The sequence below is a fragment of the Acanthisitta chloris genome, unplaced genomic scaffold (genome assembly GCF_000695815.1).
Source record: "Acanthisitta chloris isolate BGI_N310 unplaced genomic scaffold, ASM69581v1 scaffold24002, whole genome shotgun sequence".
Taxonomy (NCBI): domain Eukaryota; kingdom Metazoa; phylum Chordata; class Aves; order Passeriformes; family Acanthisittidae; genus Acanthisitta; species Acanthisitta chloris.
This window is the reverse complement of record NW_008661475.1, coordinates 9,538-25,329: the sequence shown is the minus strand read 5'-3', so window position 1 is coordinate 25,329 and position 15,792 is coordinate 9,538. Positions and strand designations below refer to the sequence as shown.

General features: G+C 41.7%; 1 protein-coding gene across 2 annotated transcripts in view; it reads right to left on the bottom strand.

Annotated features, from left to right (window-relative positions):
• WDR33 (WD repeat domain 33) overlaps positions 1 to 9,986 on the bottom strand; it is a 47,570-nt gene extending 37,584 nt beyond the window's left edge. For both annotated transcript variants that reach the window (XM_009070254.1, XM_009070252.1), the window contains exons 1-6: positions 9,768 to 9,986; positions 8,088 to 8,156; positions 7,504 to 7,608; positions 6,812 to 6,907; positions 6,197 to 6,348; positions 4,322 to 4,419 (exon numbers count right to left, since the gene is read on the bottom strand). In XM_009070254.1, coding sequence (XP_009068502.1) covers positions 4,322 to 4,419; positions 6,197 to 6,348; positions 6,812 to 6,907; positions 7,504 to 7,608; positions 8,088 to 8,156; positions 9,768 to 9,971 — 724 coding nt within the window. In that variant the 5' untranslated portion in view covers positions 9,972 to 9,986. The remainder of the gene's footprint in view (positions 1 to 4,321; positions 4,420 to 6,196; positions 6,349 to 6,811; positions 6,908 to 7,503; positions 7,609 to 8,087; positions 8,157 to 9,767) is intronic.
• Between the last annotated feature and the right edge of the window lie 5,806 nt (positions 9,987 to 15,792).

Genomic DNA, 15,792 nt, shown 5'->3' with positions numbered 1-15,792 from the left:
GTGATGAGCTTTGGCACAGGTGTTAAGAATTACTTGTGACAAACTGCCAATTTTAAATCAACACAGAACGTAATGGAATCCTGATTGCTTTTAATTAGTCGAGTCAGGATACGAGTCTTTTGCCAAGTCTACCATGTTAGTTGGTAGAAAATAGCAAAACTAATCCATAAATTATTTTTAAAATCTTAGGCAATAGCCTTCAGAGAGCTGAGTAGAGTCATCCTCCCCAGAAGAGCTATTTAAGGCTCTGAAACCCTGGGAACACAGAGCTCATCTACACCCCCAAATGAAACCACCACAGTCCTCCCAAGCACACATTTCTACTGGAGTATGTGTGACTGTGAAAGGAAGGAGAAGGAAGGACACTAGAACTGACAAATCTGAATGTGTTTGTGGCCTCCTATCCCATGATGTCACGCTGGGAATAATTAAGGAATCATGTGCTTATTAATGACCTACCCAAAATACACTGCACAGACCCAAAACGCAGAGAGTCACTTCTACCAGTAAAAATTATGGATAACATTAATATCTCAACAGAAATCAAGGGACAGGAGGATCTTACTGCACACAGGTTTACAATAAATGTGATGTTTCAGCATTATAAACTGCCATCAGTGTGTTGTTCTTACAGAAACAGGGACTGTTCACATGAGTCCTGTCATTGCAACTGTTAGACAAAAGACCTGAGTGTTTAACTGGAAATGCTTTCCAGAGGAACAGATTATCACCATGAAAATAAGATGCTGCTATACTACTGTCTGTTTTCCATGTCATTCTGGGTTTACCCTCTTAGGTTCCTATCAGGGTATTTTAGTTAAGTGCCCAAACTGCATTTGTGTCCATCATCAAGAAGGGATCATGACAGAGATTAACAGAGGTGAAATGTAAGGTGCAAAATCAGGAGCACAGCACCTTTACTGCGAGAGAGACAGGCAGTGCTTGGGCTGTGGGGAAGCAAAGAGGGTAAGGAACTGACACTCAATGCCATTCCCCAAACCTAAAAGTTTTCCCAAGATAATTCACTTGCAGATGAATCATAGACTTTAGGGGTTGGAATGGACCTTACAGATCATTTAGTCCCAACCCCCTGCCCTGGGCAGGGACACCTCCTCACTAGATCAGGTTGCTCAAGGCTCATCCAGTCTGGCCTTGAACACCACCAGGGTTGGGGTAACCACCACATCCCTGGGCAACCTGGGCCAGTGTCTCACCACCCTTAGAGTAAAAAACTTTTTCCTTACATCCAACCTAGACATTCCCTCCTTCAGTTTGAATCCATTACCCCTTGTCCTGTCATTTAAAGATGTTCTCCAAGAAAAGGAAGATTTGAATTCTATTTATTTCTTTATGATATCAAATAGGACTCTGATAAATTTGCACATACTTCTAACAATGCCCAAACTCCAGCTCCTCTGCCCTGGAAAGCCGTGGTGGTAGAAAGAGCAGCAAAGCAACACCAGCCAGAGCAAAGCTGGGTAGCAGAGGGACTTGGAGACTGAAAAAAGATCCAGGAGCTCTGGCATTAGGTATAGAGAACTACATAGGGTGCCCTTTGTCTTCAATTCTGACAAACTCAAGGGAAGCTTCAAGAGCCTCTCTCGTGCAGCTCATGCATCCACAGGTTTAACCACTGAAAAACTGTGTAGCCTACCACAGACAGCTGGAACAACTCCAGCAAAACCTTCACAAGGCATCCTATGGAATTTACCACTTCCATTTGTTTTTTCAATACTCTTCAGAAGGCAAGACTAGAATTGTTGCTTCAGACCAGTTTTAGGGGAAACATTTAATCCAGTAATAGAAATAAATTACCTTTGCTCATTCCAGTTCAAACAAAAGCACCTGCAATAAGTCTATGGAATCTTGTCTCTTTTAGAGCAGCAAAGCTTATCCCAGTGGCTTTCCTGCTCTTTTAAGGACTGCTTTAAAATTATTTCTTGGCATTAAAGTTCCCAAATATGGTTTCTAAAATATGTTCATTTATTAGTGAAAAATCAGTAGGAACAATAAGCCACTGACATATTATCCCTGAGTGCTAATCTTTTTTAAGAATACATAAAATCAGTTTGACTGCAAACTGACAGTTTAATTTGGTTTTGTTAATTCAGTGTGATAACCTGAACCCATTAACACATGTAGCAAAGCTTTGGATCTAAACTACACTGTAGAACCTCTTAAAGTTCACAGTTATTACCCAGAAGAGCTGTGTGATTTGTGAAAGCAGCAAGTAAAACCCATTCCTTAGCATGGTATTTGGTCTGCATACATAATGAGATGTTCTAGATGAGGTGATTTATAGATCATCAGCTCCAGAATGGCACTGGCATTGAGTCTTCACAAAATATAAAGGCTGCACTAAGCAAAGTTTTACAGGCTCCACTTCCAAATATGTAAAAGCAAAAAGCATGTGGAGAAACCAAAAGCTGAAGATAAGCCATAAGCTCTGACCCCCACATGACAAAGGGAAAGGTAGTACTTTCCACCACGAAAACCACCCAGGTGTTACCCATCCAGCTCTTTCAAATAAGTCTTCTGACTATATTTAAGATACAAATACATACCTATGTATTTTAAAGCAGTGCTAGAAACCAAAGCCAAATCAAACCTGTGTGTTTTGCAGAAACATCTTCCAACGCACAGCAATCAGGGTTTGGGTATTGTTTTAGCTTTGTGGGGGGTATATTTTGCTGGTGGTGTTTGAGTAGGGGTTTGGGCTTGGGTTTTGTGCTGATCTGACAGGAGGAACAAGGAACAATCTGCTCTGTCCGATTTCACCCAGAGATGTAAAGTTTTCCAGCCACTTCCAATTTCCACAAAAGATAAGTGTGTTGTGGGTAGATGATATAAGCAGAAGCAAAGATATTCCTTACAGAACTATTGTGCAAACTAAAAATTGCATGTTGAGATGTATAAACTGTAAGAAATTAAAGGATAATTCTATCCCAGATCCAGTCACACTCAGAATGTTCAAGTACCCAAGGTAACACAAGGAAGTGTAATGCAAGTTCTGTTTTCTGTAGCCTCAATTAAATTCTTTACTCCTCCCACTTTATGCAGAATGTTAGAAGAATGCAGAAGTGAAGGGATTTTTTATAATCTTGACAACTCTGCCTGGAGGCAACCCCCAATTCCTCCACATGGCTTAAGTGAGTGGTTAGTACAACCTGTAGGAAGGTATGGAGTGTGTTTAGTGCACAATGTAAAGCTTTGTAAAGCACCAAGCAAAACAGTCTCGAGTCTGTTTGGGGTTTTCCAGAGGGATAGCTGCACAAGACACAACCTAGAAACCTGCTTGCCAGCTCCTGCAAAGGACACACCTCTCACAATGTCTGTGCACACCTCCTGTTAAACAGCACCACTGCAGGGATGCTGCAGCTCTGCAGCCTGCAAAGCAGTGGTGTTGGAAAGCAACATGGCTGTAAACCAAGAAGGGCTCAAGAGTCAAAAGAAATAGGGAGAGCTCCACTTCATAAAATACAGAATGCAGGTCCAAGCTGGAGGCATGATTCAAAAAAAGACAAATCCTTACTTTAGGAAAGCACTGAGCAAGCTCACACACCTAGAACTGAAATCCCACATGTTTATTGCATTCCTTCTTTACAGTTTACCCGCATGTCTTCAACCCCCAATCTCACAGCAGCCTTTTAGTACAGTATAGTAAATTCTGTACCTTTGACATCTTCTGCAAGAAAAATAGCTGTCAGAAGCTACTGTTACTGCTCAGTAAGGTTGAAGCAGGTGAAGGAGAAAGTTCAAGAAGGTCAGTGGAAAGGTGCCAGACGTTAGTGTGCACAGATGTTGGAGAGAAAATTATCTAACCAAAGCTTTTGCGTGTGCTATGCCTGGTGTGATCAAAATTTACTTGTTTTCTCTGCCTAAATACTCTCCTCCTAAGGCCTGAGAAGTAACTACTCTGCCACTGAAGAAAGCAGAATGGAAGGCACTCCCATGAAAAGAATGGAATCCTCTGCATGAAGATGTATGTTCTGAAGTAAAAGTGGGCAAAGAGATTAAGCTCTTGAGAAATGTATTCCTGCTCCAGAAACAGCTGTTTCTACCAATATTAGGAACAGAAAAATGTCCTTCTACACATCTCCACTGTTTAGAGCTTAAGTGGACAGCAAACAGCAATGCCACCGTGAACTGCAGCCTATCCTGGGTATGGTAAGGCACCTACAGCAGCACCCAAACAAAACCTTGTTTGGAGCATCTAAGACAAAAGTTGTAGACAAGCTGATACTTGTACTGTGAACACCTAGTTAAAATAAAGGTTTTCCCCCTCTTGAAATACCCCAATCAGTACTTTTGGTACACATACCTCGAAGAATTCTCTCCTCATGGCAACGTAGAAAGTCCCAGATTCTAACAGTGCCGTCGTCAGAGCATGTAGCAAATTTATTATCCGTGGGTGAGAAACTGTTACATGAAGACACACAGCAGGGGAAAGAAGTCAGCATTTAACAGATTATCTATGCTTCTCAGACAGGGCAAAATTATACTGTAATGTGTTATACACCGAAGGAGGCATTTGAACACAGGCACTTTAGAGTGAATACAGTGCCTGCCAAATGACACTTCACCACAAGACATGAATTTAGCATGGGGTTACTACTGCACTGCAGTCCCCTGTCAAATGAGGAAAAAAAAAAAATCTGTAATTTATTCTTAGCACCTTCCTATCTATGACTACACAGGGCAGAGCCTTCTCTGTGGGATGAGAAGAAACATCAACATGATTTGGGAACTGTCACCCTAGATTTTCATGTCTGGGAACATGGTAAGGAAGTGACACTATGTAGAAGCACAGGAGAACAGTTCTTAGGAAAACAACTCCTCTTCAGCCACAGGTGCTTTGCAGCAGAGAAGCAAAAATATAAGGGAGAGCTGGTCACAGGAAAATACTACTTGGATTAACACTGGAAAAAGCTCTATTAAACAAGCATAACACTTATTGAAAGAGCAATTTAGAAACACTCTCTCTTATTACACCCCATCAATGCCATGAAAAGAATCCTACAGACATATAAAGCAGCTTCCAGATTCAGCAGTCAACAGTGCTTGATGAATGTCACTGGAAAAGCAAGGAGTTATTTAGCCATGTGATTAGGGCCAGAGCATCTCCAGCAACTGACGGGCACTCCCTTCCTTTCTGGTGCAGTGACAGACCCCGAGGGAGCCCTTGTGAAACCCTAGATCTTTATGACCAAGAAAGGGCTTAAAGTAGGAGTGAAATTCAGTGTATGGCCGTGACAGGCAGACAGTAACTGAATCCAAAGTAAGCACATTTCATAATCAAACTCTAGCAGAAAATGCTGCACCCTATTAAAGAAAAATGGTGACTTTAGTGGGAAGTGGTTTTGTGGCAGTGAACCTTTATCACCGAGGGCCAGCACCTGAACCCAAACAAACACTGCTTTGGCTTCGTTTTGGATCTGCAGCTTCTCTTCAGGCTTACTTTAAAACATTTCCACATCTCACTAAGGATTATATGCAGCTTTGCTCTAGAAACATCCTTCATTTACATCTCACTGACAGTATTGCTTTAGATTCCATTTTTTTATATAGACATTTGCACAACTGAGGCATCAACACTGAACCAAGAGAATATCCTACAGTCTTCTTTTCAATGGCTTTCTTACAGTTTCAAGCTTGAAGAACCCATTCAGTATTAACATTAGACTTCTGTATGTGGCAGTCTGCGTGGGTATTTAGTATTACTGGAAGTCCTGGCTTCACCAAGCCAAGCAGTTCTTCACTTTATTTAGTGTTTTATTATTTTTGTGAGAACTATGCAGGTGTTTTATTGCTGAAGGCTTTATATTTTATTCAGTTAAGATTATTAAAGACTGAATTCTTTATTTGGAATGAAATTGTTGTCTTACACAGTATGTATAAAAAGGAATAACTGATACACATCGTCACCATATAAAAATGAAAAGAATACCAGTGCAAAATGCAGCAGACAAATACATCTCTAACACACTGCAGAGGCGGATACTGGGACAGTACTAATTCAGAAAGGTGCCAGCAAAACGGTGAGAATGTGGAAACAAAAGGAACTTTTGTGTTTATGTGGTGCAGGAAGTCTCCCAGAATCTGACAGAACCCATGCATTTCTGCACTCAGAATACACTTAGAGAACAGTCTAATCATGGCAATAGGTACTACAGAAAATGGTATATTGTGTATAAACCTGGCCTCTCTAATCGCCTCCTTATGTGCCTGGAACATCTTGACGTTGTTCATGTTGGACTGCCAGTATTTCACATATCCCCCGTGGTCTGCTGTCAGCATCCACATATCATTGTGTGACCAAGTCATAGCCCTTACAGGGCTGTCGTGAGCCTGTGAATTCAGAAACACAACTTCTAGCAAACACATTCCAACACCGTGTGACCCACACAAACACAGAGGTTACTAAAGCTCCTACTTAACAGCTGCAATGGAGAAATGAAAACAGCAATGAGCTAACTAGATGTTAAAAAAACTCCCTTTCTCTGTATGCAATGGTTTTCTACATAAGGAATTCGGAGTATTTGCATTTTGTTTGCAAAGTGGTGCTTTAATATTACAAATACTCCTAGTATGCTCCTGAGAGCAGTTAGTACAGCAGATGGAGATGGGATGAGAAGCACTATGTGAGTTACCTGCAGTCAGTCTGACACAGGGTCAGAGCAGAACAAAAAACACCAGACTTCTATGGCTCCCGTTCTCACACAGACCCATGATGAGCAGGGTGAGGATATGATCCTAAAACATGCTCTGAGACCACAAGGAAATACACAGAAATCCTGATGAATTAATTTACCTGCAATATCGTTTCAAAATTGAAAGTCAGTCCATTCCATAATGTGAACTCTCCACTAGATGCACCAGTGACCAAGCGTCTCCCCTCAGGAGTCCACTGCAAAAGAGACATTTAACTAAACTGTGCAAGCGTAACGGTCAAGTATTTCTCCACAATCCAAAGAAATCATAAGCTTCTTCAGGGAATCTGTGGAACTGGAATTAACTAGATGACTTTCTAGAGGATGTGAGACAGACAAATGCAGAACTGTGCCAGAGAGCTTGACTGTTGTAACAACAGCACAGTAAAAGCAATGAAAAAAATGTAGTTGTAGAGCAGGAACAGCTCACTGGCCTCACTACAGTTCTAGCACACAGTATCTGTACTGATCAATACTTCTGACATCCTGGTAAAGGTGCTAGAAGTTGATCCAAGAGTCAAGCAGCATAGAGAACAAATTGCCTTATGTTTTTTTTTGAGAGTCAAGGTGTATTAGCCCCGCAAAATGGGGATGGGGAAGCACAAAATGCACCTCAAACTCTAAAAGCAAGAATTATCTTCCACTAAAACCTTAGTTTATTTACCTAAAATCCTCCACAGACAGACTAGACATGCAGTCAATGCATTCCACATGCTAATTTTATTTGGAAATGCTTCAACTGCCACCTTGTTTCTTTATTCAGCTAAGAACACCACTCTAAGTCAGTACTCACCCTGACAACAAACACTGGGCATTTGACTTTATTAGTAGATGTCCGAACAAACTTTGTTGTCACAGCATTCATAGGGTTGTTCAGCATTCCTATGGGAGGGACCAACTGTAAGAGAAGACAGAAGAGATCTAGAGATGACACTTCTAAGCAGAAACCACAAGAACAGCACACCCTGAACACCCACTGCAGGGAAAGCAAGGCTATCATTTGCAGGGATGTTACCAGCAGTAAGTCAGTAGAAGTGTTTCAAAGTCTGCATGATTTAACAACTCGAAACAGAACCAGCATCTTCAAGAGCAGCTTTGCAACCTGGCTGCATATCTCCAAAAATTCAAAGCCTATCCAATTTCAGGTTCTCTTTGTGGACATGGATTCCAAGAGAACAAAATAATGGAGAGTGAAGACATCTCTCACAGCTTTCAGACTTCTTGGAGATACAAAGATAACCTCTGGCAGGCAGACTCTCACAGCTTTCAGACTTCTTGGAGACACAAAGATAACCTCTCTGGCAGGCAGACCCTTCTGGATTTCTGGACAAATTTTACCTGCAGAACTTCATCAGTGAATAGGAAACTTTTACTTACATCATTATAGTATCCTGCATCAGGCTGGATTGCTCTCATATCTCGCTGGTCTCTCTGCCATACTCTGTTCTAGAGAGAAGAAAACAACTAGTTCATATCACCACTATACTACTGCATTGTTAAACAAGAGAAAAGAAAGAACACATTGACAGCTTGTCTGGGAAAACCCAGAGCCCTGCAGGGATTTTAGAGTGAACTCAATTAAAAGACTTTGGCCTGAGGAAACCTGTGGAATTTATACATCATAAGCAAAAGAGTCAGGAATGTCTAATTTCATCAGACTAAAGCAACTCATCTGAGAGCAAAGCCTGGCAAGAGGAGAGGAGCAGTGCCCTGTGACAAGGCACATCCCTGTACAAAGCTGAGTGATCCTTGGCTGCCCAGGCTGACAGGGACTCCCCAGCAGGTTCAATTGTTCCCAAGTTTTACATTCAGGATCAGGATTTACCCCATCAGCAACTGTGCCAACGAACTCAGCACCAAACCCCACACAGCCACACCAGCTGGAGAGGAGCTGCTGCAGATCCAAGCATCAAGATAAAGCAATCCAGTGGATGAAACTCCCAGGACCAGGGGACAGCAATGTCTTCAATTAGTTACATTTTGTGAGCTGCCAAACAACCTTTTCAAAAACACTGCTCAGGAATTCAGAATGAGATTAATGCTTCCAGCTTAGTGCCACAGGCTCTGCCAGTTTGGAGCTGCGTGCACACTGGAAACATCAGTTACAACTCTAGGTAACACATATCCACCACGCACTCCTATGGCTTGCTACAGTTTTAAGCCAAAAGCAAATCATATATAAAATATTTTTCTTGTTTGGTTTTTTTTTTAATAGAATCACATTAAATTAAATCAGCAGTATTGAAGCCAGGACTGGAATGGAATTTTGGTATGTCCTCACTTTGTGTAAGCATCCAAAACATACAGGTCTGTTTTTTTTTGTTTGCTTGTTGTTATTGTTTCACATCATCAGCAAACCTGCTGAGGGGATATTCCATCCCTTTGCCCAGGCTGTTGATAAACAGGCTAAATAAGGCTGGGCCCAGTATTGCTCCCTGGGCAATGCCACTGACTATAGACCTCCAACTGGATTCTAACCCAATGATCACCACCCTCTGAGCTCTGTGCTCAGCCAGCTCTTGATCCACCTAAGCTCACCTATGAGGATGTTACGGGAGACAGTTTCAAAAGCCTTGCTGAAGTTACTTCTATTTCGAAACAAACAAAGAAACAAAAAGAACAGCGACATTATTTATGGTAGGTCTTCTGATTCACCATCCCTGGAGGTTTTGAAGATGAGACTGGATGTGGCACTTAGTGCCATGGTCTAATAACCACAGTAGGGTTGGACTTGATGATCTCGGAGGTCTTTTCCAACTCGGCTGATTCTATGATCACTGAAGAGTCAGAACATCACACAAGACACTCAATTGTACTCCCAGTTGGAATTCCAAGACCAGTTGGTATTCACACAGGATACAAAATCAGGTGCACATGCAGTTTTATTGTTCATGACCAACCCCCCTTTTTATTCAAAATACCCCCAATTTACCAGCACATCTCATTTCGTTAGCCAACGCAGCAGGAAACGCCCCAGAATTCCTTATGCCAAGAAGCACAATCCTAAATTCCAGGCAGGAGAAAGGGGTTTCAAACCGAACCAGAGAATGAACTAACCTCCAGGTATTTGATGACGGAGGGGTTGTAGTCTATGGTCTTCCTGTTGACAGCTTTCCTCATGCGCTTGCCGTCGAAGGTGAGCTGCTGCATGGCCTGCTGCTGCGCGAAGTCAGGCCTCTTGTAGAAGAGCTGCCTGGGCGCCTGGTGCTGGAACCGCGGCATGTGGAAGAAGCGCGGCGGAGAGCCGATCTCCGTGGCCATGGCTGCCTCGGCCCGCAGCGGCTGCCAGAGGGAAACGCTGGTTAGCACAGCAAGGACAGGACCCACACCCACACCCCGCCAGTGTCTGAAGGATGACTAGCAACGCCGGGGGGAAAAAACATTTGAAAGTTCTCTGAACAACGACTGATCTTCCCTGGTGCCACCTAACATCAGCATTCGAGTGGTTAGGTACTTTGCGCTCTATCAAGAGGAATTCTATGCCGAAAGAGATCACTATGAAATTTGCATGACCATCGCTGAACTAGAACTGTGAGGGAAAAAATGACCTCGCTAAAACCAGGATGAGTAAGTGCAAGAAATGGCAAGAGCCTTCAACAGAGGATGTTTCAAAGTCAATACAAAGTAGGAAACTCCACATTAGTTACAAGCTGATTTAACTATTAACAAGGAAAAAGAGCTGCCTCAAAATCTTACTCTAGGATCTAAAATTGAATTACAACTCTTAATTACAAACTTACGGTAAATATACCACAGACCACATTCTACCTCTAGGTATACTCTCAGTTCCATCATTGATAAATATGTAATCCATTTATTTTGCAAGGTTTTATATATGTAATTGAATATCACTTCCCCCACAACAAGATTCACTAAGAGTGCTCAAAATATGTGAGGGGCAGGAAGAAAAAATTTCCATGTTCAAAATTTTTATGACAGAGGCAAAAAAGTCTAAAAACTAATTTTTCAGTCTGAAATCCTCAAATGGTGAGACCACAGCAAAGTCTTCAGAGCCAAAAACTACAAGACCCATTGTCTTTAAAGTATATACTAACTTCAGACTAAGCAGTGACAGACTGAAGCAAGGAAAGCTCAAACTGTTCTCCCCCACACCCAGAGGTCAGTTTGAAAAACATTTCACACCAGCTGGCACTGTCATCAAGGAACTCTCCTTTGCACAACGGCTAAAGTGTTTACAATGAGTCAAAGCACATTTAATAAGATGAATGGAACTAAAATGGCAGATTTCATTTAAAAAACAATGACAATCTCATTGTAAATTCATGAATGTACTTCCCTACTTAGTTAAAATACTCATATCCTCCAAAGAGCTGGAAAGTTGTTTCAACTGCCAGTCTTAAAATATTGCCTTTTTTGAGCCCAACAATTAAAAACACTTCCATTTTCTAAACAGCAAACTAAAGCTATGCTAGAGATGCTAGACACAAGGGAGGGTTTAAAAGCAGAGCATAGTTGGCTTCTTTTTAAGAGGTTTTTACAACTACAAGGAGCAGGTTGCCCTTTAGGGAAGTATCAGACACTTTGTGGGCAGAGAGGGATTAGCAAAGTCAGGAGTTACTGCTTTCCCCTGCTAACCACGTGTGGCAAACCAGCCACAAACCCAGCCAGCTCTGACACCTGGCTGCTCCCCACACACACTCGTGGGTACTGGGGGAAATCCAGACCAAAGCCATTAATTACAGCTTTTCTCCATTTGAGACAAACACCTCCAAACGTGCATGTTTCCTTACATGAGGTAAGGAAATGTAACACCTTTGGCAGGTGCAGCATCTTACTAGACCAACTCAATACCTGGCAAGAGAGACAGAGTAGCTTCCATAAAATAAACCTTCACCTGGTGGCTGAAAGGCCAGTAAAGCCTGATAGCTGCCCAACACCAGGTGGTCTCATAAGACACCAAGTCAACTCCAAACACTCCCACTCAGGACCATCCCTGGAACACAGAACTAATACAGCCTCAAGCTTGCCTGAAACAAGAAAAAGGTATCCAAACTCTCATGCAGGAAGTATGTCAAATCCCCCTAACATTATGTTGGATTCTCTCACCACTTTGCAGAAGTAGTTCTATATCAAAAAAAGAGAATGCAGCTTCTTCCAAAGAGCAGGACAAGCTGGCATCAAACATACAAGTTCATTAATAAAGACCTTTACATGTAGTTTTGAAGCTTATTCAATAGTCAGAAAGAAACCTGACCACAAAGCCAGATAAAATTTCCAGTACTAGTCTCTCAGTTCTGGAGACACATTCCCTTAGACCAATCAGTGCTTTAAACCAAAGGCAGAAAGGTGTTTTTTCCAAAACCACAAATCTGTACTCCTATGGGCAATAAAAATCCACCACTTTGAGAACTGAGCCCAGGAATACAGACAATAACACATGCTGGGGCTTCCAAAAACACGTTCATCAGCTAGAACAGCAAGAAAACATTACGTCAAAATCCCTTTTCAGAGAAACACTGCAAAACAACAGTTAATACTTTATTCTCACCTTCCAGAAAACAAGATCTCCCAGAGAAAGTTTCTGCATTACCATCATTGGTAAATAAAGCATTAGCTATGACATGGGTCAGTTTAGACTGGATACACCTGAACTATGGTAAGCAGTGTCTAGCTTAGATCAGCATAAACACACTTACCATGGAATCCACACCAGCAAAAACTACTGTTTAAAATGTGCCCAAAGATGTTAATTACACCTCTGCTGCCTACAGACCCTTCCACATCCACAATTACCACAAGACATTCGAGATATCACAACTACGTGACAAGGGAGATGACACAGGATTAGGAAAATGAAGGGTTCATGTGCTGCTTGTTCCAATTTTGGGATCACTGCCTTCCTCACAAAACCCCTCCTGCCTGCAGCTACCAACTCTGTTCTATTTCCCCAGCTGTTTCTAATAACTGCCCTCAAATACTGTGCTTTTATCCACATAACCTTACCATGCCATGTTTGCAGATGTCAGGTATTTGTGGCTAGACACAGAGTGTGTGCACATACATACAGATGGTCACACACACACTGGGTGAGCTCTCCAAACAAATCAGCTTTAGAAAGGCAGGCCTTGGGTGCAGAATCAGTTACCAAGTGAAACCAAAGACATCTACTCCAGTCAAATATACTCATTTAAGTTATCAGTATCCTACTTTTTGCCTTTTGTTGGGACAAACCAATGCCCCAACATATCTCCTTTAAATCTCTTTTTTATCAAACTACAGTGTCGGAATTCAATGTGTCTATAGCTAAAGCTCCTCTAGTACTGGCAGTGTGAGGATGCAAATGTTAGAGGACAATGTGGAATGCACAGTAATAACATCCAGTTTCCTACTTCAAGCAAAGCACCAAACTTTATTTTGATTTTAGAGTCCATCAACAAGGGTTTAAATGGAAGAATCCATTTTTTCCTTAATGCACACAATCAGAAGCAACAGCAAGATTTTTTCCAACATCAAACACAGCTCTTATTTTATTGTTTCTGGATAGTAATGTTGCCAATTAATTGCTATTCTAGTTCACTACACTCTTAGAACAATTTGAATTGTGAATTTAACTTTCATATGACATTTTTCCATGCATCCTTAGCAGTTTCCTCCTTTCAAAGCTGAGACACATTTGGGGGGTGAATGTATTTGGGGATACATGGAGAATACATAATTCACTCACTGAGCATAGATAGGGCCCCCCCCAAACACTGGTAGATAAATAACTAGGTCTACTTTTGAGCTAAGGTGACAAGAGAAAGCCCAGCAAATGCAACTGAAATGGGGAATAAATGAAAGCACATCTGCCATGGAACTGAAAGCAGGATTAGCACCACACAGACAAGGAAACCCCAAACAGAAGTTACAAGAACCACAGAGTAGAGTGGGAGAACTACAGAAGTAAAAGCACTGAAGAGCAAGGTCAGGGAAGAAAGAGAGAGTGAATTGGAGACCTGACAAATAGCCACAGGCAAAAGAAAAACTGGAAATTAAGAGAATTAGGCAGAAGCAACTGGACAACAGAGCTCAAGAGCTTGTGACAGCACCTGACATGTCCATCCCTGTTCCTCAACTGTCACAACAAGTACACTGGCACCAGAGCCCTTCATTCTTTCCCAGCAGAGCCACAGGGCAGCAGGTTTACTAAAACTACTGAGCAATCAGAGGGACATTGCTGGACAAGAGTTAAAGACCAGAGGGTGACCTTACACCCAGGGCAGCAAGGTGTCAAGAAAAGTGAGAAGCTCCCCAAATCCATCTGTTTTAAAAAGCAAAGAAGTCACAGAGATAGGCTCCCATTTAATTCAGGTACTCAAATTAAGGCCACAGAGATAGAATCATAGACTTTTAGGGGTTGGAAAGGACCTTAACAGATCATCTAGTCCCAATCCCCTGCCATGGGCAGGGACACCTCCCACCAGATCAGGTTGCTCAAGGCTCATCCAACCTGGCTGTGAACACTGCCAGGGTTGGGGCAGCCACAGCCTCCCTGGGCAACCTGGGCCAGTGTCTCACCACCCTTAGAGTAAAACACTTTCTTCTCACATTCAACCATAGCACTAGCATTTATGTAGCAGCATTGCTACTTTATCACCCTATTTGGGTATGGTTGTTTCTTCCATATCAAAATGAATCTCGCAGTAAGTTTTGAAAATTAACTGACAGATATTGACTTCAATGATGCACCTGAAGCTAGTCACACAACTTCACTAAATCAAAACAAAACCATCAAACTGGTACAGCTTGCAGAGAGAGTCATATTATACTAAATCTGTCACTACTTACAGACAACTCAATACTACTGGCAAACAATCTGATTTAGGTCTAATCTTGCCATATTTCATATGGTGCACCCAAAAAGTACAGCTCAGCATTAATGAAGGGCAGTAACTGGTACCTAAAACCTCCTTGCCCAGTTAATAGTTATTTTTAATTAAGTGAAAGCAACTTGGGTGGAATGCAGTGAGTAATACCTGAGCACATCAAAAGAAAAGGATGTTTCAAAACAGTGGCCTGAAGGTTATTCCCCTGCAGAGTGTAAGCTTTGCAAGACTTTGCAAACACTACGCTACCACTGACCAGAACATGCAGCTTAAAGGACATGGCCCTGAAATGGATAAGCAGCAAAGGAAAACGAGTGCTAAAAACTCCCCAAGTGTCTCTCTCTACTCAGTCTTTAAATACCTATTAGACAGTTCAACGCATCCATGTAGGGTTTAAAACAAGCACTTTCACAGTGTTACACAAACAGTGAAAACTGATAGTAGTTACTGGCACTGCAGCAAGCACAGAGGGGTTCAAATCATGGTTCAGGACAATTGGGGAAAACACAGGGTTAGAGAAGAACCACCTCAGGTAAGAACACCAATGCAAAGTATCTTAAGTTTATTTTCAATACACTTGCAGATCTAGCAGCAGATCAACAGAACATGGGATTCCTCTTTTTTTTGAAACCATCTGATTTCAAATAAACTGTCTTCCAAGTATTTTAAACTCAATTAGAGAGTCCCAAAATAGCTAAGAGCTGCAGGTTTGCTTACAACCTACAAGACTCAGAAAACCACACTACCAAACTCATTGTAAAATCAGCACTGGCAGCAGCTTCTACCACATTTTTCTGAGGATACACTTGTAAAGTGCCAAAACTAATCTGCATGGCTGCCACTGAGTCCATCTCTCACAGCGGGCAAGAGTTTGTTTGTGCTCTATGCAGATAGCATTTTTCTGGAAAGATTGATCATACTTTCCCTTCACAGCACACTGGATAAATCCACTCAGAACACAGGAAAAAATTTTTAAAATATGCCAAATTTCAGATCTAATGAAGAATACATGAGTTTGACCACTTCCTTGAATAGCTTTGTGTTTCAATTTCTTACTCTACTGGAAAAAGACATTTTATCAGATTTACAAAACAAGATGACCAAAAGTCTGAAAACTGTACATCTTTGTGAGGCTCTCAAAAATCTCACGTAATTTTATGAGTACTTTTCTTACTACAGCTGATTTTTGGAACATAGAATTGAGAGATTAAGCTCTTACATTACAATCAGTGCTATGTCTAAACAATGGTATCTTT